The sequence below is a fragment of the Hoplias malabaricus genome, chromosome 9 (assembly GCF_029633855.1).
Source record: "Hoplias malabaricus isolate fHopMal1 chromosome 9, fHopMal1.hap1, whole genome shotgun sequence".
NCBI classification, from domain to species: Eukaryota; Metazoa; Chordata; class Actinopteri; order Characiformes; family Erythrinidae; genus Hoplias; species Hoplias malabaricus.
This window is the reverse complement of record NC_089808.1, coordinates 37098118-37124407: the sequence shown is the minus strand read 5'-3', so window position 1 is coordinate 37124407 and position 26290 is coordinate 37098118. Positions and strand designations below refer to the sequence as shown.

Genomic DNA, 26290 nt, shown 5'->3' with positions numbered 1-26290 from the left:
ACATCAGAGTTCAACATAGGATTGAGCTCACAAAAGATGGTGAAAATAACTGTCATCATTGTGCTTTTACTGAAACTGTCAGACTGCTTTGCTCAGTCAGGTTTGTTGCATTTTTATTTAAACTACATTTGATCTCAAGCATTTATTAATTATTTAATTTGCAAAGGTGGTCTTATTCAGAGAATCCATCATTTTAGGTTTGATTTGCTTTGTGTGAGGGTCACACTTATTCTTCTGTTTGAATTCCTCATTAGGGATATGGCAGCAATATATTGTAAATACTTAAAATACTCAAGTTGTAGGGAAAACAGCTGCTGTGTTCATTCACAATTCTTCACTTCCTCCACAGATGGGACTTTTCTGATCTACAACGCCCATAAGAACCAATGTCTGGGAGACAGTCTGCTACAGCTGACTCTGTGTAACCCTCAGAACCCCAAACTGCAGTTCCACTGGACTTCAGAGAACCGCATCTTTAACGTTGTACAGAAGAAATGCCTCGGCACAGGGGTAAAGAGTGAGGGCAATAAACTGCAGTGGTTCATCTGTGATTCCAGCAGTGATCTTCAGAAGTGGGAGTGCCACAATAACACTCTGTTTCGCCTGAAGAATGAGTCTCTTTACTTGACCCTTCAGGGAGCCACATCTCTACTAACACTGTCCAAAGACCCAGGGGACAGGGGCAAGTGGACCATCCATGGCACGTCGGGCAGTGTTTGCTCTCGCCCCTATGAAGGTATTTAGTTTCTCAGAATAAGCAGCAGCATCACAACATTTGTTTAAACCATAATTATGTTTGTAAAATTTGGCCTTGTTTTTTTCAGGAACCACACTGAAATTCACATGTATTCTAATTTTTCATCTGTTAACTGCTGTTAAATTTAGTAACCATTAACTGTATTTAGTTCTATTTTTCTTATCACTACTGTGGTTATACAGCATCAGTACAACTGAGCATAGCAGACTTGTGGTAGCATTTTGATGTTAAAATGCACTATACAAATAAAAAATATAGTATATATATATATTTTTTTGATAGATGGGACTGGTAATTGGGGCCACAAACTGGGCCCAACAACCACCATTGCTTTAAGGCTATACATATTCTCCTGAATTTAAAATCATAGTGTCTGCATAGTCTGTATACACACTGAAATGAGAATCACATTGTAGTATTGTATTAAACAAAAACTAATTTGTCCTTTTGTTATCACAGAGATATACACAATTAAAGGAAATGCTTTTGGACGTCCTTGTGAATTTCCATTCCTTTATGAAAAGAAATGGTACACGGACTGCACAATGGAAGACTTCTCCAGTCTGTGGTGTGCTGTTGAAAGTGACTATGAACCCAATCAGCTCTGGGGTTACTGTCCAATACGTAAAAAAGGTACATGGTTTCTTCTACTAATGCCTTAGAACAGATTTTTTTGGGTTTATTCAGTAACATAAACATTAATTATTTTTAAAAATAATGATATTTTAATATATACATTGTAATGATCATTTAACCTAACCCTATATGGATATCTGACTGTTATTATGTTCTGATGGTTTTCTGATTGTAGACGACAACTTCTGGGTGAAGAACCCTCTGACAGATGTGTATTACCAGCTGAATGAAGAGTCTGCACTGAAGTGGTATCAGGCCAGGAAGAGCTGTCAGCAGCAGGGGGGAGATCTGTTGAGCATCACTGAGCCCCATGAACAGACTTTCATATCAGGTACAGGCTCTAATGACTCCTAGACACAGTGATTACTTACAGTAAATGTAATACAAAAAACTAATTAAATGAAATATAAATTGTTATTAAGTTGATTCATTTATTTAGGGTTGACTCAGACAACAGGGGCAGTGTTGTGGACAGGACTGAACAGTTTGGATGCCTCTAGTGGATGGCATTGGGTCAATGGACAACCTTTACGTTATCTGAAATGGCTCAGTGGTGAGTTTTCTTGTCTTAATTCATCATTCATTTTTATTTAAATTGACTGTTAATCAGAACAGTAACTCTTTAATCTGTAATTGAATTATATTCTTTCACATGTTTGTGTGTGGTTTTCTGGGAAAAGGTCAACCATCTTCTCTACCAGGCCATAGCTGTGGAGTGTTAAGTCAACTTCATGGTTTTGAATGGTCCACTGCTCTTTGTTCTGAGAGACATGGATATATCTGTCAAAGAGGCCTCTCCACTCCCACTGTTCCACCAGGTAATCAGTGTCTCCTTGAGTAAAGATTTATTGATATATTAAATAATGCTGGTCTTTGACATCCTGTATGTTTTATGTCTGTTTCTGTCCAGCTGTTCACACAGGTTCTTGCACCACTCCCTGGATTCCTTACTCAGGCCACTGCTACCACCTCTACCGAACAAGGAAAACGTGGCTGGAGGCAAAAGACACCTGTCGACGTGAAGGTGGAGATCTGCTGAGTGTTTTCAGTGTAGAAGAGCAGAGCTTTGTCATCTCACAACTTGGATACTGTGAGTTTGTGTGTGTTCTATCAGCTATAACTCTGTAGGATAAAATGGACAATGAGTGACATGCATTCAGAATAAGTTCAGGTTGTTGAATTTGGTTTGAATCAGAAGTGAACACTATAGGGAACGAGGGCTTTGGATCAAACTGAGCTCTAGCTGTAGAATTCCTCACCAACTATCGGTTCTGTGAAGAAGATATGATTTCAACTCTCTGATATGTCTTCCTTATTATTTCTTCCAATGTACACAGTGAAGACAGATGAAGTGTGGATTGGTTTAAATGACCTCAAGACTGCGATGCTCTTTGAATGGAGTGACCACTCCAGTGTCCCTTTTGTCTTGTGGAATGTTAATGAGCCGAGCCACGATGCCACCCTTAAAGAAGACTGTGTTTCAATGAGAGGAGAGGTAACAGAATTATCACTTACACAGTAACACAGATCCATTTCCACTAAACTAATATTAATATAACGACTGAAATACTCTTTCTTGACGTTTTGCTTAATTTTGAGATGAGACAGTAATTTAGATAAATAATAAATAACAGCATAATTAAATCACATTACTAGCAAAGAAGGGACACTTTCCCTCAAGTAAATTTACCTGTGTCTGGTTTAGGAGGGAAAGTGGGCTGACCAAGTTTGTCAGAACAAGTATGGATACATCTGTAAGAAAAAAAACAATTTAAGTCCATCCACTAACGACACAGTTGTTACGAACCCAGGCTGCAAACCTGTGAGTATTGGCTTCAGATTTTTTTATTTGGACTAGTTTTATCTTTGAAAACATTTTGTACTTGCAAGGCATTAACTTGTACCTCAATGTTTTCATATTAGTTTTTCTAATCAGCGTCTCATGTTTCTTGACTTTTTAAGGGTTGGGTCAGGTACAGCTACTATTGCTATCAAACTGGAGCACAGACTAAAACATTTCAAGAGGCCAAACAGATGTGTGAGAAGAGTGGATCTTATTTAGCCGACATTACAGACAGGTCGGTGTTCAGTATTTAACATACTTTTTTGTTTTTAAATTATAGAGTAATTATAACCATACACAGATTAAGATGTAAAATATTCTATGACACTCCATTAGAGCTTCACATAGGGCTCACCAAACTCTCTTCCTACCTGCAGCCACAAAATTTCTGTTGTTTGAATCTTACACCTACCCACTAGGGTTGTTATGGCCATTTATGATCCGATCAGCAATCACCTATCCTTAACAACTATGGTTAATCATTGAGCCCATCACATGAGTATCCAAACCACCCACTGCATCACTAGTTTAGTTTTGACCTGAGGCAGGACGAACTGACTAGTTCCTAAAGATCTGAGAGCTCTGCTCGGCTCATATCTCTGTAGCAGATCTGATAAATACACTGGTCCTACCCCATTTAGACATTTATAGACCAGTAATAACACCTTAAAGTCTAATCTGTAACAGACTGATTTCCACTGTAAGGATTTGAGTACGGGGGGCTGATGTGATCTTTTCTTTTGCTCCGAGTGAGAACTCTGGCAGCTGCATTTTGAATCAGCTGAAGATGTTTAATTGTCTTTTTTGGAAGCCCAGTTAAGAGACCATTACAGTAATCAATGCTAGAAATAAAGGCATGGATAAGTTTCTCCAGGTCTGGTTTAGTCAGAAAATCTCTAACCTTACTGATATTCTTAAGATGGAAAAATGCTGATCTAGTAACCGCTTTAATATGAGACTAAAACTGAGATCTGAGTCCATTAAGACACCAAGGTTGCAAGCCAGTTATATAGATTTGATGGCTCTCAAGTCAGGATATGCAGCCAATATGTGTCTCTCATTGCTGTTCCCAAATAGTATAATCTCTGTTTTATCTTTATTTAGCTGCAGAAAATTATGTCCCATCCAGTTAGTGATGTGTTCAAGGCACTTGGTTAATGAGTCAACTGGAAAAAGTTGTTTGAGGACAGGGCCATGTAAATCTGAATATCATCTGCATAGCTGTAATAGGACAGCCCATAGTCCTGTAGAATTTGGCCAAGAGGAAACATGTATAAATTAAATAAAAGTGGACCAAGAATAGAACCCTGTGGGACACCACAGGTCACTGGCATGTTCTCTGAAATATTATTTTATATTTCTACAAAGTAGTTCCTGCCTTCCAGGTAAGAAACCACTTCAGGACTGTTCCTGAGAGTCCAACCCAGTCTGCGAGTCTATCTATAAGAATCTTATGGTCAAAGGTATCAAAGGCAGCACTAAGGACAAGAAGAAAGATAACTTTCCAGCCTCTGTATTTAAGTGAATTCCATTAATTACCTTGATTAGAGCAGTCTCAGTGCTGTGATTAGACCGAAACCCAGACTGGAATTTGTCTAGGTTACTGTTTATGGACAAGAAACTAGTGATTTGCCTGAAAACTATTTTCTCAATGATTTTGTCAATGAATGGTAAGTTAATTCATTGATCTGTAGTTACTTATCTGAGAGGAATCTAATTTTTTCTTTTTTAGAAGAGACTTTATTACTGCTGTTTTAGTGAGCTTGGAAAGACCCCCACCAATGTGAAGTAGGTCTGCTGCTATAGTGTGAAACACACTGGATGGTTTGAGATGACTAAAATTTCACTCTTTACAGTACTGAACTCTGAAATTTTAACTAAGGAGTCTTTATGAGGCGATGAAGATGGTACAGACTCATTGTTGGATATAGATGTACTAATCACTTGTCTGATATTCTGGATTTTAGTGTTAAAAAAGAATGCAAACTCATTACATCTCTCAGCTGATACTAATTCAGGGGCCATTGCTGTGGGTGAGTTAGTACGTCTGTCGATCACAGTAAAAGGGATTTTGCTGTTGTTAATGTTGCTGTTGATGATGCTAGAGAAATAGGATTGCCGTGTTTTGCATATCATCGTGTTGTATTCACGTAGTCTATCTTTGTAGATTTCTTTTATGCCATCTGCATTCTGGCTTGCGACATTCCCTCTTTTGTATTTGAACAACAGAAGCATTTCTCCAAGGTGCTTTCTGTTTGCAAAGTGTTTGCTGTCCAACAAACATGCTAAAACCCTTAGCACCTGATTATGTCTCCATGTATACCTCCCCTGCGACAAACTAAACTTACCTGCTAATAGAGTATGCTTCAGCGTGCCAACCCCTGTACATAATCTACAACTAGTCATCATTTGCCTTCTCTCTGGTGATGTTGCCTTGCTAAAAGATTTCCATGTATCACCTGACCCAAGGCCCGCTCTTCTGTATTGCACTTGGACAATTACATCCCTTAGTTCTAATGAGCTCCTGGCTACCTGCACTGCCATTCATGGGTTCCACTTCCTTCCCACATCCTCCTGTACACTTGTGTTGGTATTCTCCTCAATAGTAACAGATGTATTGGTATCCTGTGAACTTTGGTGAGTAACCTGTCACTGGCCTGGTGCTGCATTGTTTTATTCTTGTGGCATGTCAGATACGTTTCATTAAGTAAAAAGCTGATATATCCCAGTAATTATTTAGAATTAGCAGAGCTGTTAGAGGTTTGTGTAAACATTATACTAGGTTTAGGCTCAGAATTTAACTTCTATTAGAATCAATTTAGTGATATGTGTTGCTTCCAAAATACCTCATATCACTCATTTTGTTTCTGCAGCTGTCAGTCTCTTTTTGTGAAAACCTGTGGACCATACATATTCTTTTTATTTTCTCTTCCCTATCAGGATTGAAAATGCATTCCTGGTCAGTCTGATTGGAGCACGATCAGAGAAGCACTTCTGGATCGGACTGTCCAACCAAAAGAATAAACACTTTTTTGAGTGGACAAACACTAGCAAAGTTCCCTTCACACACTTCAATGCTGAAATGCCAGGTAAAATCTACAGATTTTAGTTGATATACAGGGGTTGGACAATGAAACTGAAACACCTGGTTTTAGACCACAATAATTTATTAGTATGGTGTAGGGCCTCCTTTTGCGGCCAATACACCGTCAATCCGTCTTGGGAATGACATATACAAGTCCTGCACAGTGGTCAGAGGGATTTTAAGCCATTCTTCTTGCAGGATAGTGGCCAGGTCACTACGTGATGCTGGTGGAGGAAAACGTTTCCTGACTCGCTCCTCCAAAACACCCCAAAGTGTCTCAATAATATTTAGATCTGGTGACTGTGCAGGCCATGGGAGATGTACAACTTCACTTTCTTGTTCATCAAACCAATCTTTCACCAGTCTTGCTGTGTGTATTGGTGCATTGTCGTCCTGATACACGGCACCGCCTTCAGGATACAATGTTTGAACCATTGGATGCAAATGGTCCTCCAGAATGGTTCGGTAGTCCTTGGCAGTGACGTGCCAAGGGAATGCCATGATATGGCAGCCCAATCCATCACTGATCCACCCCCATGCTTCACTCTGGGCATGCAACAGTCTGGGTGGTACACTTCTTTGGGGCTTCTCCACACCGTAACTCTCCCGGATGTGGGGAAAACAGTAAAGGTGGACACATCAGAGAACAATACATGTTTCACATTGTCCACAGCCCAAGATTTGCGCTCCTTGCACCATTGAAACCGACGTTTGGCATTGGCATGAGTGACCAAAGGTTTGGCTACAACAGCCCGGCTGTGTATATTGACCCTGTGGAGCTCCCGACGGACAGTTCTGGTGGAAACAGGAAAATTGAGGTGCAAATTTAATTCTGCCGTGATTTGGGCAGCTGTGGTTTTATGTTTTTTAAATACAATCCGGGTTAGCACCCGAACATCCCTTTCAGACAGCTTCCTCTTGCGACCACAGTTAATCCTGTTGTGTTTCCTTCTTGGTGGTATGTTGACATTACCCTGGGTACCGTAGCTCTTGATACATCACAAAAACTTGCTGTCTTGGTCACAGATGCGCCAGCAAGACGTGCACCAACAATTTGTCCTCTTTTGAACTCTGGTATGTCACCCATAATGTTGTGTGCATTGCAATATTTTGAGAAAAACTGTGCTCTTACCCTCTGCTAATTGAACCTTCACACTCTTCACGCTCTTACTGGTGGAATGTGCAATTGATGAAGATTGGCCACCAGGCTGGTCCAATTTAGCCATGAAACCTCCCAAACTAAAATGACAGGTGTTTCAGTTTCATTGTCTAACCTCTGTAGTTGACATGAATTCACCTATACCATTATTAATGTGTAATTATAATTGTAGATGCTACTAGCTTAAGGGTATGAACAAGCAATGGGGATGGAAGAGACAGGGATTCTTCTCTAGGAAGTGTATTATTATGTCCTAAACAAGGGCATAGGTGGAGTGTGCCTCAAGAGCCGGAGGAACAATAACTCCAAGACAGTGTATAATCCCCAGTCTCTCACCACAAACCAAGCACCTACCCAGACAAAAACAAAATATGAAATCCCTAACATGCACATAAATATACCAAATAACAACCCCAAATGAACCTCAGTATACGCAGTGGACCTGGAAGGTGTGCTGTTAGCTGCACTCGCGTTCCCAGCCAGTCCAGGCCCCTACCTAATCCTTTTATTTATTTATATTATTTCTTTAATGTTCCATTATTTTTTTGACACAAAACTACATTTGAAAAATATTTTTAACACAGGTGGGAAACAAGGTTGCGTTGCCATGACCACAGGTGTACTCGCTGGATTATGGAATGTGCTAAATTGCACTAATTCAGAGAAATACATCTGTAAGCAGAAAGCAGAGGGAGTGATCCCAACTCCAGCCCATCCAACGATTCCTCCTGTCAACTGCAGCGAGGGCTGGTTTCCACTCAATAACAGGGATCAGTGTGTCAAGGTACAATTAAAATGTTATAATGTTAATAATAATATGAAAGAACGTTAAACTTGAATGAAAAACAGTAAATGACAAAAAGTTTGTGAAGACCTTCTAATTGAACATTAAAATGAAGCACATTATTAGGGAGTTTGTTCATTGGGGTGCAGCAGATGTTGTCACTACCAGACAGCTTTGGAGGGCCCTGTCTCAGGTTACACTTTATTAAAATATATTGTAAAGCTCTGTTTTTTTTATTGTTTTTTTATTGTTTTTTTTAATGTCTCTCAACACTGATTTGGGCATATTTTAATGTGCTTGTTAAAGCTATTTACAGCGGGGTACAATGAAGAGAAGACATGGTTTGAAGCTCTTGCCTTCTGTCGGGAATTGGGGGGTGATCTACTCAGTATCCACAGTTCTACTGATGTGCCGTTTGCTGACTTGGAATAGTAAGTATTTGAGTCTAATAAAAGCATACCTTTAGTTTTTTGTAGTCCTTTAATCCTGTTCAGGTTCGCAGTGGGTCCAGAACCTACCTCTAATCATTTGCAACAAGGCAGGAACACACTGTGAACAGAGCACTAGTCCATCACAGGACATCATGCACTCACCCAATCACTCACACACCACTATGAAGGGTTTGTGTAACCAGTCCACCTACCAGCATGTGTTTGACGATGGGAGGAAATACAGAGGAAACAAAATAGACAGAACACACAGGAGAGAACACACCAAACTCTTTACAGACAATGCCCTGAGCTGTATAACAATTTTACAGTGCAAAATAAATGAAAACATTCATATAAAAATAAATTTTCTTTTCATACAGTCTTTATACAGATATTTATGTTTGCAGTTCCTATTCAATATGGATTGGCTACAGCATCCAGGATCCCACTATTGGTTACACATGGAGTGATGGCTCAGCTGTGAGTGTGGTTTAAATTTGATCAGCTGTTCTGAGATATTTCCTCATAGGGCTGATGTGTGGAGTGATAAAATTCATATTGGATTTCTTGTTTTTTAGTCGTCCTTTGAAGACTGGGAGGATGGGGAACCAAACAACTTAAACAACATTGAAAAATGTGCAAAAATGAGAGTTGGCGAATGGTATGACGTAACAAATCAATGGAATGACGTACCGTGTAATTACAGGATGGACTGGCTCTGTGAAATTCAAAAAGGTAGAGCAACTGTACATCATTTGAGGATTTAAAGAATGGCTTTAGAGGCATTTATTTTAGTCCTTGCAAAATTTCATGAGTACCATTTTATTTGTTCATTTTACACCCAAACATCTTTACAGTTTTTTTTCCAACTATGTCACTAAATGTATCAAATAAATTAAAGCAAATCAAAAAAATATTTAATTAAGTCAGACTTTTCTCACATTTTTCTAGGTTTCAGATAAGTGTGCTAGCTGTTTCTGGCTGTATATTAGTTAAAGGGATGTCTATGATTATGGGGAAATGCTGTTCTCTCTGATTTGTTTCAGTTCAATAGTGCTGTATCTTTTAAGGTAGAGTTATATGTTTGAGGGGGAAAAGCAACTGTTTGCACATGGCTGAAATTTAACTTCTCTGTAGGTTTTTATTCACTGTTTGAATTACCACAGAAACCCATTTGTAACTCAAGTTAGAGACATTTCCACCTTAAGTGACCCGAAACAGCAAAAATAAGTCAATATTATCCACCTGTGGAGCAGAAATAGAGCAAAACCATTTCAGTTAATACTTTTCAAAGTTTAGATTTCACTGTTTGTCTAAAAAACCCCAAATGACTTTTCTCTACCATGAGCAGAAAAACAGATAATGAGAGAGAGAAAGCCTAGCATAAGGAACTGAGGCACTTTTTTTCACACATTTTCTGACACTGGGGCTTCGTAAACACTTATTTACATACTTAATCATATTGTTTATATTAATCTGAGCATTTCCATTTATAGTACATGCCTTGAAAAAGTGTTCAATCATATTTGTACTTTTCTTCACTTGTGGGCTGAAATAGTGTGGCTCTGATATTGGTTTTTCTGTAACTCAGTGTGAAGAAGGATATTACTCCAGAATCTCTGCTTTGTGAAATTACCGTGCCAGTCAGATGACAGTGACATTTTACTTCATTGGACAGTTACAGCCATAATTTTCCTTGCCAACAATGGGCTCTCTGACGTAACTAAGGAGCAAAAATAAATGTATGTGGCAAATATGTACCTGTTCAGTCCTGTATGCAAGCCATCATAGCTGCTGAAACAATTTGTTTAACCACACAGTATATCAACATTTACCTCAAAGGTTTCAGTTTTTAATATACTGACAACTACTGTGAAAGATGGAACATTAATATGGAATTTAGATGTTGTGCCATGGCTTTGAACAAGGCTCAGCCAATCAGATATAAGGACCAGAACTATTCTTTTTACATCTAACTTTGCACACCGATATTTGGTGTGTGCAACAGACCTGAGATGGTGGATTTGATTCTGATAAATGTTCTCTGTCTCCCTCTAGGAGTTACACCAAAGGAAGTGCAGGAGCCAAGTAAGTCTGAGCTCTGCTGTTTTAATCAAATTATTTTAATTCCATGAGGAGAATTTCAAAATTCATTCTGTTTTGTTCTTTCTCAGCATACAATGAAACAGATGATGGCTGGATTATATTCAAGGAGAGTCAGTATTATATTGATCATCATTTTCATTCTATGGAAGAAGGACAGAGGTTCTGTAAGCACAGACACGGTGATCTTGTGGTCATCAATGATGAAGAAGAGTGGAGGTTTGTCTGGCTTCAGGTAAAGTGAACCTCGTGATGGAATTTTAATATCTGCATGTTTAAATGGTGCACTTCTTTGTGTTTTTTAATGTATTATTTTATATTTTTGTATTTCTTAGTCAAGGTTAAAATATGGTAACATCTTTATTGGAATGACAATTGATCTGGATAAGTCATTAATGTAAGTTACTGCCAGAGCTCTCACATTTAAACACATATTTAAGATATGATAAAACAGAAAGAAATGTAGCACATGTTTATTGTTAAGGTGGATGGATGGATCTCCAGTAGTATTTCAGGCATGGGAACAAAACCAGCCGGCTTTTTTGAACGAGGAGGAGAACTGTGTGAAAATGACTATCTCTCAAGGTCAGTTATGGCAATGGGTCCGTCAAGATAAGCATGGGGTTAAACCTTGAAATATGTAGTAATTTCTAGTGATGACATAAGCATGATGTATTTTTTTTTTTTTTGATATATTCATTGTCTGGAACCACGTATCCATTTCAGGGTTACGGTGGGTCTGGAGTCTGCCCGGAATCACTGGGCACCAGTCCTTCACAGGGCGACACACATTCACACACTCAACCTATGGACATTTTTGAGTAGGCAGTCCACCTATGAGTAGGCAATGTGTTTTTGCACCAAGGGAGGAGACCGAAGCACCTGGAGGAAACCCACAGGGAGAACACACCAAACTCCTCACAGAGAGTCAACCAAAGCGGGGCTCGAATACATGACCCCAGGACCCTGGGGCTGTGGGACAGTGACACTAACTGTTGTGCCATCCTGCTGCCCTAAATAAAATAGATTATTTTATATTTATATATTGTAACACATTTGAAATACAACGAAATATAATACAAAACTTATAAAAGAGGAATACAGCTGACTAGTTTTTAAGGAATATTAAGATGTGTGGGGAAAAATTAATCAAAATACACATCACTGTTTTCTCCAGGCCTTTGGGAAAGTGTAAACTGTGGTGATTATGTGATGATTATGTGTGAAAGGAGTGGTTCTGTCCCGGTCAACTCCACTGCTGCCCCCACCGAGCCGCCCCGAGGAGACTGTGCCCCAGGCTGGTTCAAATTTCGAAACAAGGTAAAAGTGCAAGACTGTGTGACTGTGATACTACCTGCTACACCACTTATAATATATATATAAATATAAATTATTTATAAATGATTTATGACTGTGTATTCAAAATATGAAAAACAGAAATTTACAAAACAGTTTATATTTATTAACTACTGAATTTCATTTTAGAGCACTGACTGCTGCAGAAGATCAATAAAGTGTAAAATTCAAAATTTTACTACAAATAGTTCCCTCTCTCTTGAAATGGCTGGTTCTCACTGTCAACTTTGCGGGTTTTTTTTTTTTTTTTTTTTGCTGCACCCGTCACCAGATATCATTCTGTGAATTACTTTGCTGGCCCAGAGAAATGCATGGCGTTTAAGTTTAGCTTAGTTCAGTGGTTCTCAAACTGTGGTACGTGAAGCAACAAGAGGTGGTATGCCAAATTACTTTGAACTATTTACTACCTAATTAAGAAATTCATTAATAACTGAAAATATAAAGGTTCTATGTGAAAATTACATAATGTTTCACAGTTTTCATAATCATACCTCAATTAAATTAATTTGTGTTGTAGAAAAATACAGTGTGCTATGCATACACCGTAGTTGATTACGTCTGTACGGGAGGGGACATGATCCCCAGTTTTTTTGAGAAATCTGTGTAAAGAAAACCCAGTTTCAGCTGCTTAATGGATGTAAGCAAAGGCCAGAGACAGACATGAGCAATTTGGAATTTATTATAAATAGGGCAAAGCAAAAACGAGAAAAACGAGCCGAGACCAAGCCTGAGAAATACTCCGAAGCCCAGAAGGACTAAATCCAGAGGCCAGAATAAAAGAAAACTAAGTGAGAATGTACATGTGAAGACAATATAGAAGAAACACTCAGCTGAAGGAAAATGTGGCAGTTCTTTGCATCAGAATCTGCCCCACGCTGTTTTTACCTGTAGCATATTATTTTTTATCTCTTTTTTTGCCATAAAATTAACATGTAAATAGTGTGACAGATGAGAGAATGGAGACTTAGATATAGCCATACTGCATCCTATATTCAGCCCTCGAAATGAGGTATTGCGGAAAGGAGCAGAGAAATGTGTGGTATATGAGCGCCACACTCCAGCACTTGGAACACAGGCGAACGTTTCTGAAAAACAAACATTTCGTCACAACATGCACATGAACACAAATGCACAACATAATCGCCCCAATGCAACCCAAAATCAAAAAGTCTCAAAGACAGAGAAAAACAAAGAAACTTGGAAAATCACAGAAAATATGGAGCAGCACATCTTGCTGGCATCTCCCTAATGAGTCTCAGCTCCTTCCAGTGCTAGTGTAGTGTCTTGTCTGATAAAAGTATTTATGGTATTTCACTGTTACAGAAACTGTTTTCAACCTTTTTAGAGTTTACAGTCATTTACTGTCATTTACAGTTTTTCACTGTAAAATTTACAGACATATTTTACAGTGCAGATGAAGAATGATAGCTACAACATCATCTGTGGAGTGGTTTGGATGATATGTGAACTTGTGAAATTAGCTACTTCAACAGTAAATATTTTCAGTGTTTGTTACCGTAGCAAGTAACATATAAAACATTAGTTTTATACTAGCTTTTAAGTAAGTATTTAATTTCCCCCTTTTTATTCTTAACCAAAATGGCTTCGACATTTTCTTATCCATTTTTGTTGTTGATATGTTATTCAAATGAAGCATAAATATTACACCCTCATCCAACTCTGTCAACTAAGCATCAAGACTAAGCTACATGAAGCAGAGCTATACAGCCATAGAAAAGTCAGTAAGGTCACTCCACACACACTTGGGTCTGGGCAGTGTTCTGTTGGTGCTGTGATGTTAATTTGTGCACTCTGTTTTCATAAAACAGTTTGGTTTCGTGTTCTACACAATTCATGTAGCATATCATTTATATGTTTTTTTTATAGTGTTACAGAATAAACCTGGAGGTGAAAACCTGGTATGATGCCAGAAAATTCTGTAGGGCTGTTGGAGGAAATCTGGCATCAATAACTCACAAACTTCAGCAAGGTCAGTGATTTCTGTTAAAAAACCACCATGTCATATCCTATCCACTTTATTTTGAAACATGGAAGTAACTTAGCGCTCTTATTTGTTTTTCTGTACGAGACGTGTTAGTAGCAGTGACAAAGTTTTAAAAATCCCACACAGACAGAAATCCTGGGAGTTTTAAACAACCACTTCTGAGTTATCACAAAGTGGGAGGAGGACACGAAGAAGTAGGCAGCAATAACACACAATGACTGGTTTAACTCTTAAATGTTGTGTTTTGGAAGGAGCAGGTGACCATTGCCCAGCTCCATCGCACAGAGGCTCATTAGACTTTCCACAAGTGTTCCTTCTGATTAATATAAATATAATTAAACATATAAAGCAATATAAAAATACATATAAACACAAATAATATAAAAACTCTGATATACATTTTTAACATTTATATCTGTTATTTATTATAAGAAATCAGTGTTAATATGCATTATAAAATTTACAATTATATATAATCAATATAAATTTGATTGTGTGACATAGTTTTGCCACAGTGCCACCACATTATATATGTATTTATATAAAATTATTTTTGAATTAATGTAATCAATAATATCACCAACACATTACATGATACAACTTTCATGTAAACATTAATAGACATACAGAATAGTTCGGCCACATTTGCATTTTCTTTGAATCCAGAACAAAAAGTTGAAGAGCTTTTTCTCTATTGGAGACAGATGGAGATTGAAGAAAATGTCACTTTTGTACCAGTGATTAACCAGTTATTATACATACAGCAGTTAAATAACTACTGTTAAAATGTTTGTCCAGCAGGAGAGACAAAACAATGTGAGGCTTGTGTCAGTGGTCTCATACACAGGAAAAAGCAAAACTAAAGTGAAATAATACGTTTACTGAAGCTTGTGTATGAACTCACTCAGATTCAGACAGAAGAGTAGAGAAATGCATTAGCATCTGAATAACTTTTCCTTTACCCAAAATATGACGTCAAAGAGAGGCCAAAGTCAAATAAACACTTGTAAACAAGTGCAGTGTGGCAAATATTACATTGAGTTTCTTAACAGCTTTTATTCTCTTCCTTTTTAATTTAGCATTTCTGACTTTGAAGATGTTAGAGGACAACGCCCAAGATTTATGGATTGGCTTCAGTAATTTGGGGGGTAAATCATATAAATGGACGGATGGCAGTTCGGTCATATTCACAAACACTTTAGAATCAAGATACGACATGTCGGTATGTCACCCACTTTGATCATTTAGAACATTTTCTACATAAACACTAAAAGTAACACTAGGTAAGTGTTGGTCTTTTTTCTCCTGGGACCTGTGCAGTTGCTTAGTGTAATTTATTTTTATAGCTCTGTACTACCCGTCTCCAAAAGTTACATAGTTTAGTTTCTGTAGTGCTGAGACTGGAGTAGCAAGTAGAAGAAGCTCTGTTCTCCCTATTACAGGTCAGTGAAACAATATAATAGGGTTAAAGCTGTAATTATAAGGTAAAGATACTACCTAGTGTTTCTTTAACGTGTCAAGAATATATTATGACTGCATTGCACCTTATCTTACAGCATTATTGTAAGTGATTTTTTTCTCTTAAATTAAATATATGAATATTGAATTAAGATCTGGTGTTTATGTTTAAAAGACGACAGAGTGTTATGCTGTGGGAGGTCAGCAAAGATCAGAGCCAGGAATATGGGTGAAAAAAGACTGCAATGATACAAGTGGCTTTATATGCAGTCGACCTCTAGGTAAGATCAAAAAAGCAATTTAGTTACTATGGCACACTCTTAAATTAACAGTAACTCTACACTGTTAATCAAACATCTGGACACATTTCTTATAAAAAGGTTTTCCTTGTTTTTATGATGAGTAAAATCATCAAAACTTTAAACACATGGGGATTTATAGAGTAAAAAATAGGTCTATATTTTAGATCATTTTTGAAAGTCAGCTTCATTTGCTCTGAGGCTTTAACCTCTTTTGTATTTTTGCATGCCTTTATAACATTTAACATTTTCTTATACATTTGTCTCCTCCATTTTCAGATCCAGATGTAACCATCCCAGACTCCACAGAGCAGCCCAAAACCTTCATCAAAATTGGAAATGCTTCTTACCTAATCATTCAAACAAACCTGACCTGGGGAGAAGCGAAACAACACTGTGAGTCTCAGGAGGCAAAATTGGCCAGCATTCGAGACATCTACACTCAATACTACACTCAGCTGCAGGCAAATAAACTTGGACAACCCTTGTGGATTGGCCTTAACAGTCAGGAGGTAGGACTGATGAGCATTAAACCTGTGACTTTTCCCAATGTTGCAAAATTACAGTAGTATGTTAGTAACTAACAGAGTGGACTTCCTGCAGAAAATATGAACCTAGGGGGAGTGTACAGCTCATTGCAAAACAGTAAAACATAAACAGTTATAAATCACTGGTCTTCCCTCCCTTGAGGAGAAAACAAAGCAAATACTACTCTTCCCTCACCTGATAACAGTAACAAAACTGTTACATACTTATAGAATTATTACATAAATAAATTAGAGCAAGGGACCTCATGTTCTTTAACATGCTGGTGGCTATAATGTATTTTATGGTGGTTTATGAGTTTTAGTTATGAAAATTACAATAACAGTAAGGATTTATTTAAACCACTTCATTTAACAAAAGCATGTATCAATTTTTGCCAACTCAGCATTTATTATTTTGTGCCACATCCCTTTGTCAGTTTAAAAGCAATAAAACATCTGTCGTGCTTGATGTAATTGAAGAAACACTCCCCAAAACAGAATCTCTCCAGATCCTCAGAGTTCCAGATCCCCTTCAGCTTTTCAAAAGCTCAATTTTGTAGTCTTTTAACCCTCTTAATTTGGATCATGGTCCTGCTGGAAGATCCAAAATTCTCAGGTGAATTTCCTGTAGACTGGGATTTTTGTCAGAGCTGGTCAACTCATATGACTGTACTCTCCCATACACCTGCGAATTCAGCTACATCTTTCAGACTATGGCATTAGGCACACCTAAGTGCAACCTTGGTTATTGTAAGTATTATTTTTTAATAGACAGATGGATATTTCCGGTGGATTGATAACTGGCAGTTAAATATGGCGAAATGGGATTACGAAGAACCAAAGAAGGACCAGCCCTGTGTTTATGTGGATGGAGAAGGAAGTTGGAAAACTGCCAAGTGCAATGCAACCTACTACAGTCTGTGTAAGAAATCAACAGGTGAGTTATGTTTAGCAGCAGTGAATAAAGTTAAAATCATTTGTACACACTTAAATAACTGACCAGTCTAAAATTCTGTTTTGAGCCCTGAAGGTAATTTCAGTTATGATTTAGTCATAGAACCCTATTTCCAAAAATGCTGAGAGATGTATCAAAATGCAGCAATATGCAAATAACTTAAACCTTAGACTTAATTTGTTGGTAGTACAAGGACAGAATTTTAAATGTTAAAACTGAGAAAGTTTAATAGTTTTTTAAAAATATTTGCCCATTTTGAATTTGATGTCAGCAACACGTACCAAAATAAGTTGGCACTGGTGCAGGTTTACCACTGTGTTTCATAACCTCCTCTTTTAAAACACTCTGTGAACCAAGGAGATCAGCCACTGTGGTTTTCAAAGTGAAGTATTTGCAGATTCTTTTTTGTTATAGGATTTCAGCTGCTCAACAATTTGGGGTCTCCATTATAGTGTGATTCGGTGTGTGACAGATCTGGATTAATTTAGCTCCTACACTTCCTTGAATAAGAAGCCTTGCTGTTTTTGTAATCCATGCAGAATGTGTATTGGTCTTGTGTTACTGAAATACAAAAGGCCTTCCCAGAAAAGTCATCGTCTGGATTGCAACATGTCATGAATTGTGTTCACAGACAGTGTTTTTGGGAAGTGTTTCTTAGCCCATCCAGTGATTTCCACTACAGAAACATTTCTGTTTTTAATCCATTGCTATCTGAGGGCCTGAAGACTACACTAAGCCAATTCTGCTTTTGGGCCTCATCCCTTGAATATTAGAGAATTCTCTTGATTCTCTGAAACTTTTAATAATATGTGCCATGAAAGATGTAATACCCAAGTTCTATACTGTTTTAAGTTAAGAAGCATTATACTTTCCATGGTTTCACTCTTTGCCAATGCAATTTTTCACAGAGTGGTGAACCCCTCCCCATCCTTATTCTGAAAGACTCTGCTTCTCTGAGATGCTCTTTTCAAACCCAGTCACATCACTAACTTATTTCAAGTTAACTTAATTGTGGTTTTATTTTATTTATTTATTTTTTGGTCACATTACACAACTTTACCAGTATTTGTTCCCTATTCCAACATTTTTGGTAATGTTTTTCAGCCATCAAATACAAAATGGGCAAATAGTTTTCAGAAACAATTCAACAGTTTTAACATTTGGAATGTTGTCTGTGTTGTATTTTCAATTAAATGTAGGGTTTAATGATTTGAACATCACTGCACTCTATTTTTATTTAAATTTTTGCTCAGTGTCCCAGCTTTTCTGCTCCAGGGGTGAGGATGCATTTCTTCTAATCTTTAACAGTTATATGATGCTCTTTAACTCAAAACGTTCACAGCAGGGTTTTTATTTTATGTTATCTTTGCAGAAGTTGCTCCAACTCTACCAGCTCAGCATCCAGGAGTGTGCCCTGAGCTAATTGATGAGGAGCCACTGATGACATGGGTACCTTTCAGAGGGCACTGTTATGCATTTGTATTAGATTCAGAATCATGGACCTCAGCTTCTAAAATCTGTGGTAGAAGAGGTGAGAAAAACATCATAATGAGATTAGAAACAATGCCATAAATGTTGTTACTTTTTTTAATAGTATAGTGAAGGCCACTGTAATAATGTCAGAATAGCATATAATGTATAATGTAAAAGACTAGTGTTTCTACTTAACACATTATCATTTTTTTAAAGGGAACACTCACTATTTTGTAGGGTTAAGAGGAGGTCTGACCTTATAGATAATGAACACTGAATAAATGAATCAAATCAGTTAGTTGACTGACCAGCTTGATGTTGTTTGTACTTCCTACATCATGTATGAATGAGAAAACTGAAATCCAGATTACTGAGAGAGGGTTGTGCACATCCCGTAAAAACATAGTCAAAACGTTTTGTTTTGACCTCATCTGAACTTATATGATATGTGAAATGGGCTTAGAGATTATATACTTTGTCCATGGAAGAAACTCAGATTGGTGAGATGCTACCTTCAGTAAAATTCATGTTTAAAGTGCAGAATGATTTTTGCTAATGAGGAAATTCTGTACAGAGTTAGATTTAAGCCAAAGCCTATTGTATTTGTAAATTATTATTTGAAGGCATACAGTTTAATATAAAGGTGAGGTGGTAGGAAAACTCCTTGGCGGTAGGGCCCGGGCAGGGATGAAGTTCGCCCCGGGTTCCTCAAGGCTCTGGATGTTGTGGGGCTGTCCTGGCTGACACGTCTTTGCAACATCGCGTGGACATCAGGGGCAGTGCCTCTGGACTGGCAGACTGGGGTGGTGATTCCCCTTTTTAAAAAGGAGGATCGAAGGGTGTGTTCCAACTCTAATGGGATCACACTCGTCAGCCTCCCCGATAAGGTCTATGCGGGGGTACTGGAGAAGAGAGTCCGACTGATAGTTGAACCTCGGATCCAGGAGGAACAATGCAGATTCCGCCCCGGTCATGGAACACAGGACCAGCTCTTTACCCTCGCTAGGATCCTGGAGGGTGCGTGGGAGTTTGCTCAACCAGTCTGCATGTGTTTTGTGGATCTGGAGAAGGCATTCGACCATGTCCCTCGGGATATTCTGTGTGGGGTGCTCTGGGAGTATGGGGTTCTGGGCTCTTTGCTATGAGCCATCCAGTCCCTGTATAAACAGAGCAGGAGTCTGTTTCGTATGGGTGGCAGTAAGTTGGACTCCATCAGGGCTGCCCGTTGCCACCGGTTCTGTTCATAATTTTTATGGACAGAATTTCTTGGCGTAGCCAAGTGGCAGAAGGTGTCCGGCTTGGTGGTCTCAGGATTCCATGTCTGCTTTTTGCAGATGATGTGGTCTTGTTGGCTTCATCGAGCTAGGCCCTCCAGCTTTTGCTGGACCAGTTTGCAGTCTAGTGTGAAGCGATAGGGATGAGGGATGAGCACCGGTCCATTGTGGTGAAGAGAGAGCTGAGCATAAAAGCAAATTCGATCTACATCCCAACCCTCAACTATAGGCATGAGCTTTGGGTAGTGACTGAAAGAACGAGATCGCAGGTACAAGCGGCTGAAATGAGTTTTCTCCGCAGGGTGTCTGGACTCTCCCTTAGAGACAGGGTCAGGAGCTCGGACATCCGGGAGAGACTCAGAGAGGAACCGCTGCTCCTCCACATCGAGAGGAGCCAGTTGAAGTGGTTCGGGCATCTGGTCCAGATGCCTTCTGGATGCCTTCCTGGTGAGGTGTTCCGGACATGTCCAACGGGGAGGAGGCCCCGGGGCAGACCAAGAACATGCTGGAGAGACTACATGTCTTGACTGGCCTGGGAACGCCTCGGTATATCCCCGGAGGAGCTGGAGACCGTGGCTGGGGAGAGGGAGGTCTGGGTTTCTTTGCTCCGACTGCTTGCCCCATGACCCGGACCCGGATAAGCGGTGGATAATGGATGGATGGATGTTTAATATAAATGCATTAAAGTACAAATAATAAAGTGAGTTTTATGAGGTCCCACATACGCTCAAAAACTGAGAATACAGACTGGTAAAATTAATGTTCATTTCTTGTATAGTTGTAGTTCCCTTTAATAACCTAGATGTCTGAATGTGACCTTTGACAGCAGAAAGAGTTTCTCAATATTTTTTTTTTTTGACATGAGGATATATTACAAATAATTTTATTAAATAGTTTTTTTATTATTTTTATACAGAGCCAATTAAAACTAATTAGCTGCTGGCTTTTACGAAAAAAAATTTGAATATCCATCTACAGGTAGGAAAACAAAGCATCTACTGTGGAACCTCTACTTACAAACGCCTCTACTAACAAACTTTCCAAGATACGAACCGAGCATTTGAATAGTTTTTGCCTCCACCAACGAACCATGACTCTAGAAACGAACCCGAGCCTCCGCCAAGCCGGCGGCTGGAAATGGCCACTGACCCCAATAGGCGAGGAGTCTCCCGGCGCGCCCAGTCATTGACCCATTTTCTCTCGTTCTCTCGACCCTCTAGCTTTTAAAATTAGCAAATAGTAGTTTTAGCAATTTAGTATTAGTGTAAATAGCATCGAATAGACATCGAAATTCGTGCTACGTTAAGCCATATCTACGCTTCGTCTCCCCACATTCACCTGCCTACACACATTCGTTCATTCACACACTCACACCTACTGACACTTCTGAGTCGCCAATCAGCCTACCAACGTGTGTTTTTGGAGCATGGGAGGAAACCCACACAGACACAGGGAGAACACACCACACACCTCACAGGCAGTCTCAGAGAGATCACACCACACACCTCACAGGCAGTCACCGAGAGAACACACCACACACCTCACAGACAGTCACCCGGAGGAAAACCATATATACACAGAGAGAACACACCACACTCCGCACAAATAGTCATCTGGAGCAGGAATCAAACCCACAACCTCCAGGTCCCTAGAGCGGTGTGACTGTGACTGGGTCATGTTGCAAAGAGCTGGTGCTCACAGCACTCAAATCAGCCACTGCATTTTACTGCAGGTTGAAAAAAATTGCTGCTTCTCAATGTAAGTGTAGCATTGTTCATTTTTATTTATTTATTTATTTTATGGCTACAGCCATCACCAAATGTCATTTTGTGAATTACTTTGCAGGCCCAGAAAAATGAATGGTGTTTAAATTTAGCTTAGTTCATTAACACAGTGGTGCAAAATCCTATAGATTAATGTACTTCTGCGAAAGATAAACTGCCAAGTGTCAGCAGCCCACTAATGATGTATTATAAAAGTGATGGTGCGGACTATGGACACCCCTTCCTACTGGGTCTAAAGTTATATCACCACCTGGAGATTTAATCTTAGAAATCAGCTTGGTTGTCCTTGAGCATGACACAGGAAGCATCCAGAGTTGCCTCATGCTCGTCTAAGAGAATGGAATTCTCGTCTACTCCATTCCCCATCTAACCAGAATAAACCCTCTGTCAGGGGGACGTGAAGAGTGGACTTACGGAGGCGGACACACTCGCTACAACACAGATAGTTTAATATAGATCAAACAGACACACGAACTTGACGAGAAACACGAAATAACATTACTTATAAACATAGGAAAGAGCACGAAACGACACTACAATAATAAATGAGTATGAATGACTATGGCATGACTTTACAGGGAGAAGGAAGGAAACAATACAAAGAATGAGCGAGAACGAGAACGAAAACAATACAATACATCAACAACTGGGAAACAGAACGAAACGACACGACTTGACTTGAACAGAGCAAAACAACAACACAAATGACCGATAACAGGAAGTGAGGGAAGAGGGCTTAAATACACGAACTAACAAGAGACACCTGACACAGATAACAAAGGAAAATGACAAAGAGGCGGAACAAAGGTGGAGCTAGGGTGGAACGAGGGCGGGGATAGGAATAACAACAAACAGACAGAGCCACATGGCAGGGGAAAAAAAAACAAGAAAGTGCCAGGATGTGACACCCTCCATTATTTCTTCTGGGAAAAAATGGATTCATATTATGCACAATTTATATTATTCAGCATTTTAGAGAACAAAAACTGTATAAAAAAGAAGTGACAGTATAGGAGTTTTGTGTTTTGTATAAAGGAAGAATAATCCTTGTATAGCTTTTTTATTTGCTTGTGTGTTTATTTTCCAGGAGCCAGCCTTGTCAGCATTCAAGACACAAAAGAGTCATCATTCATAGAATATTACATAAGTGTTCTTGGGAATAATTATGGCAGTTTCTGGATAGGCCTTTACAAAACCTATGGGGGTAAATAAAACCTATTTCTAATTTGAAATATACTCATGGATCCCAAAATTGTTTGGTCATTTTTGAAATATTTTCATTGAGCTACTTCTAATTTCTAAATTCTAAAATGTATATTTTTTTCCTTATGATAGAATCTTGATTAAAACACTTTTACACTGCAGTGTTTTAAAATAAATTAACAAGCTGAGTTTCCTCTTTGAATCATACAGGACACTGGCTGTGGACGGACAACAGTGTGGTGGATTACACTAACTGGGACCAGTCTGAAGACAGTCGAGATGATGATGATTATGATGATAGCTCTTATTTTTCATATTATCGTGATAATGACTGTGCGTCTATTCATTCAATTACTAAAAAATGGGTGAAACGCCACTGCAGATACAGTTCAGCACAATTCATCTGCAAAATCACCAAAGGTAATTTGTCCTTTATTAGGTTCCTGTACAATTATATTTAAAGAACTGGAAGTAATAAACATGAGTAGTATAGCAAAGTATAGGATAAAGTTCAGGTATTGCTTGATTCCTCTAACAAAAATGAGATATACCGGAATTATTACACAGTTCTGAGGACCCTCACTATTCATTATTATTACTATTAGTACACAGTGGTTCTTAAACTTCTTGCAGAATCTGTGTTGAAGTGGAAATTGGAGAAGTCTCACACTTGATTACAATATCTTTTTTCAATAAGCCTCTTTCTGACTGATTGTAAACTCTCATTTGCCAGAACATTACAACCCTAGGACCTGTGGGACAGAGACATTACCTGTTGCACCACCGTGCTGGCCACGTTAAAAATATTATTTACAAATACCTGTTAAATACATTCAATGTTTGTTTTCTAAAGAAATATTAATCATATCACACTGAATCCAAAACTGATGCACTGCAAGCTGCATCAGATTTTAAATTAGTTCCTGTTCCATTTTCAGCTTTTTACGGATGCATTAAAATCTGACTAATCAGAGCACCATTGTCGTGGTTGCAGACCTGCCACAATGAGCAGGAAATGGTGACTGAACAGTTTGTCTTGTTCGTAGTAGCTTATCGTAGCACAAAATCTGACTACTAAAATGTGATGGTTAAAAAAATCCCTTTTAATTAGAGGAGCAATAAGAAGAAGCAGAGCCTCAAACTTCTCCAGTGACCTTCGGAAACTGCTGAACTCCCTGTGTTGGTAGATTCAATGTGTGTGTCATTTACTTGCAGTATTTAAAGTAAAATGATGAATCAATTATCACTCCTACTCAATCGGTCTTTGTTAGTGATGTGTGTCACCAGTGCGCCATTATGCCAGTATAGTCACAATGAAAACGGTGATGAAAATACATTATTTTCATACTTGGGCAGCAGTGAGAGCACTAAAACTGGAGAAGTATGAGCAATGTGAGAAAGTTATGTTGCAGCAAGTGATCAGTTGTATAAAGACGAAGACAGACTGATTGAACAAGTGGAATCAGGTGTGGTCTCCTTGTCGGGAGTAAAGAGCTGCATTTACATACTTTTGGACCTCTGCATTAAAGCAAAACCCTACGAATACAGACAATGGTGAAGTCATGTTATAGTGTATAATATCAGAGCCTGACATAGTCTTAACAGTTCTACTTAAATATATATTTAAATAACAATTTATTGCCATCTTAATGAAACTCAACATTTGGTAGAGTACTAAAGTAAACCAGAAAATATTCCAGATTTGTATGGTATTATTTCATATATTAGCTTTTACAGCCCCAAGGATGAAGCAGAAATTAACAAAGGATTTTAAAGGATTTAAAATATTCCCTAGTGGTAACATCTTTATTCATTCACTCCTTCATCGTCTGTAACCGCTTATCCAGTTCAGGTTGGTGGCGGGTCTGGAGCCAGTCTTTCGGAGGGTGACGCACACTCACATTCCCTCACACCTATGGACACTTTTGAGTAACCAATCCACCTACCAACGTGTGCTATGGGACCGTGGGAGGAAACCGGAGCACCAGGAGGAAACCCAAGCAGATACAGGGAGACCACACCAAACTCCTCACAGACTGATCCCTGGAGCTGTGGGACAGCAACACTACCTGCATGCTGCCCTTAAACCTCTTTAGTATTTTCATATTTTTTTTTACTGGTAAAAGAAAATGAGTGAAAAGAATATGCTCTGAGTTTACTTTTTCTTGTACAGCCTTGGTCACAGTTGGCTGCAAAAATGGTGGCGACAACTACTTGTCCGTGATACATCATCCTTCATTGACCAATGAATCAATATCCTTTTCCTCTCTCTGCGCCTTCACATGATTTCAGATTTGAGACAAACAATGTGTTGGACTTGGTGTGGGGGACCCACTACATTAAAAATGGCATATGTATATATTTGAAGTTATGTAATAACATAATTTTGGGAGTAGGACCACACCCAAACTCCTCCTCTCAGCCCTATATATACCCAGCAAATTCACACCATTTCCACGTAAGACAAACTCACTTCATTTAGTTCAGGAGACGAATCGACTGCTTCTCTAAGTCAGCTCAATCGTCCGCGCTGGGTCATTCCTACTGATCCCCGTATTCGGAGCCGTGTTCAGCCATTATTAAACCCACCGAGCCTCCTGTTATGGGACTGCCCTGTATCTGAAGTTACGTACGGCCGTTGTCGCGCCTGCAACTGCTTCGACTGTTCTCCTCCCACTGCAACCCCTTACCTTCATCTCTGGCTACGCTGCTACAGGACTGCCTCATGTTTGGGGAAGGTGAATCTACCATCGGTATGGCTGCTGCTCCACAGCTACGAGCTCTTCAGCGCCTTGAGACTCCCATTTCCTCCTCTCCGGCAGAACAGCCTCCAGCGTTCCAGTAACATGCTCTGAAACAATGGCCTTGCTCGTTTTGATTGTTCTTAGCCTCTCTACACATCATCTCACCCCTCCCTTCATCATCCCATCCCTCCCTTTATCATCCCAACCCCTCCCTTTCTCTTCCTCTACATCTCTCTATGCATCATCCCACCCCTCCCTTTCTCTTCCTCTACCTCTGTCTCTACGCATCATCCCACCCCTCCCTTCATCATCCCACCTCTTCCCCCATTGCAGCCGCAGCTGCATGCCTCAGACCTCCTAGCCCGCACCACTCTATAGGTGCTGCAGCAGGCCTGTCTCCTGTCCAGCGCTCTG

General features: G+C 39.1%; 1 protein-coding gene across 1 annotated transcript in view; it reads left to right on the top strand.

Annotated features, from left to right (window-relative positions):
* The first annotated feature begins 8 nt into the window (after window positions 1-8).
* LOC136706759 (macrophage mannose receptor 1-like) overlaps window positions 9-26290 on the top strand; it is a 29631-nt gene continuing 3349 nt past the window's right edge. Inside the window, exons 1-28 of the mRNA XM_066680378.1 lie at window positions 9-100; window positions 350-736; window positions 1217-1390; window positions 1569-1724; window positions 1833-1946; window positions 2074-2211; window positions 2304-2483; window positions 2731-2888; window positions 3099-3215; window positions 3356-3471; window positions 6177-6325; window positions 8065-8264; window positions 8571-8695; window positions 9103-9175; window positions 9274-9430; window positions 10754-10783; window positions 10870-11033; window positions 11134-11195; window positions 11283-11383; window positions 11976-12118; window positions 14042-14144; window positions 15239-15381; window positions 15793-15898; window positions 16196-16428; window positions 17215-17380; window positions 18771-18929; window positions 23017-23133; window positions 23343-23552. Coding sequence (XP_066536475.1) covers window positions 37-100; window positions 350-736; window positions 1217-1390; window positions 1569-1724; window positions 1833-1946; window positions 2074-2211; window positions 2304-2483; window positions 2731-2888; window positions 3099-3215; window positions 3356-3471; window positions 6177-6325; window positions 8065-8264; window positions 8571-8695; window positions 9103-9175; window positions 9274-9430; window positions 10754-10783; window positions 10870-11033; window positions 11134-11195; window positions 11283-11383; window positions 11976-12118; window positions 14042-14144; window positions 15239-15381; window positions 15793-15898; window positions 16196-16428; window positions 17215-17380; window positions 18771-18929; window positions 23017-23133; window positions 23343-23552 — 4045 coding nt within the window. The 5' untranslated portion in view covers window positions 9-36. The remainder of the gene's footprint in view (window positions 101-349; window positions 737-1216; window positions 1391-1568; window positions 1725-1832; window positions 1947-2073; window positions 2212-2303; window positions 2484-2730; window positions 2889-3098; window positions 3216-3355; window positions 3472-6176; window positions 6326-8064; window positions 8265-8570; window positions 8696-9102; window positions 9176-9273; window positions 9431-10753; window positions 10784-10869; window positions 11034-11133; window positions 11196-11282; window positions 11384-11975; window positions 12119-14041; window positions 14145-15238; window positions 15382-15792; window positions 15899-16195; window positions 16429-17214; window positions 17381-18770; window positions 18930-23016; window positions 23134-23342; window positions 23553-26290) is intronic.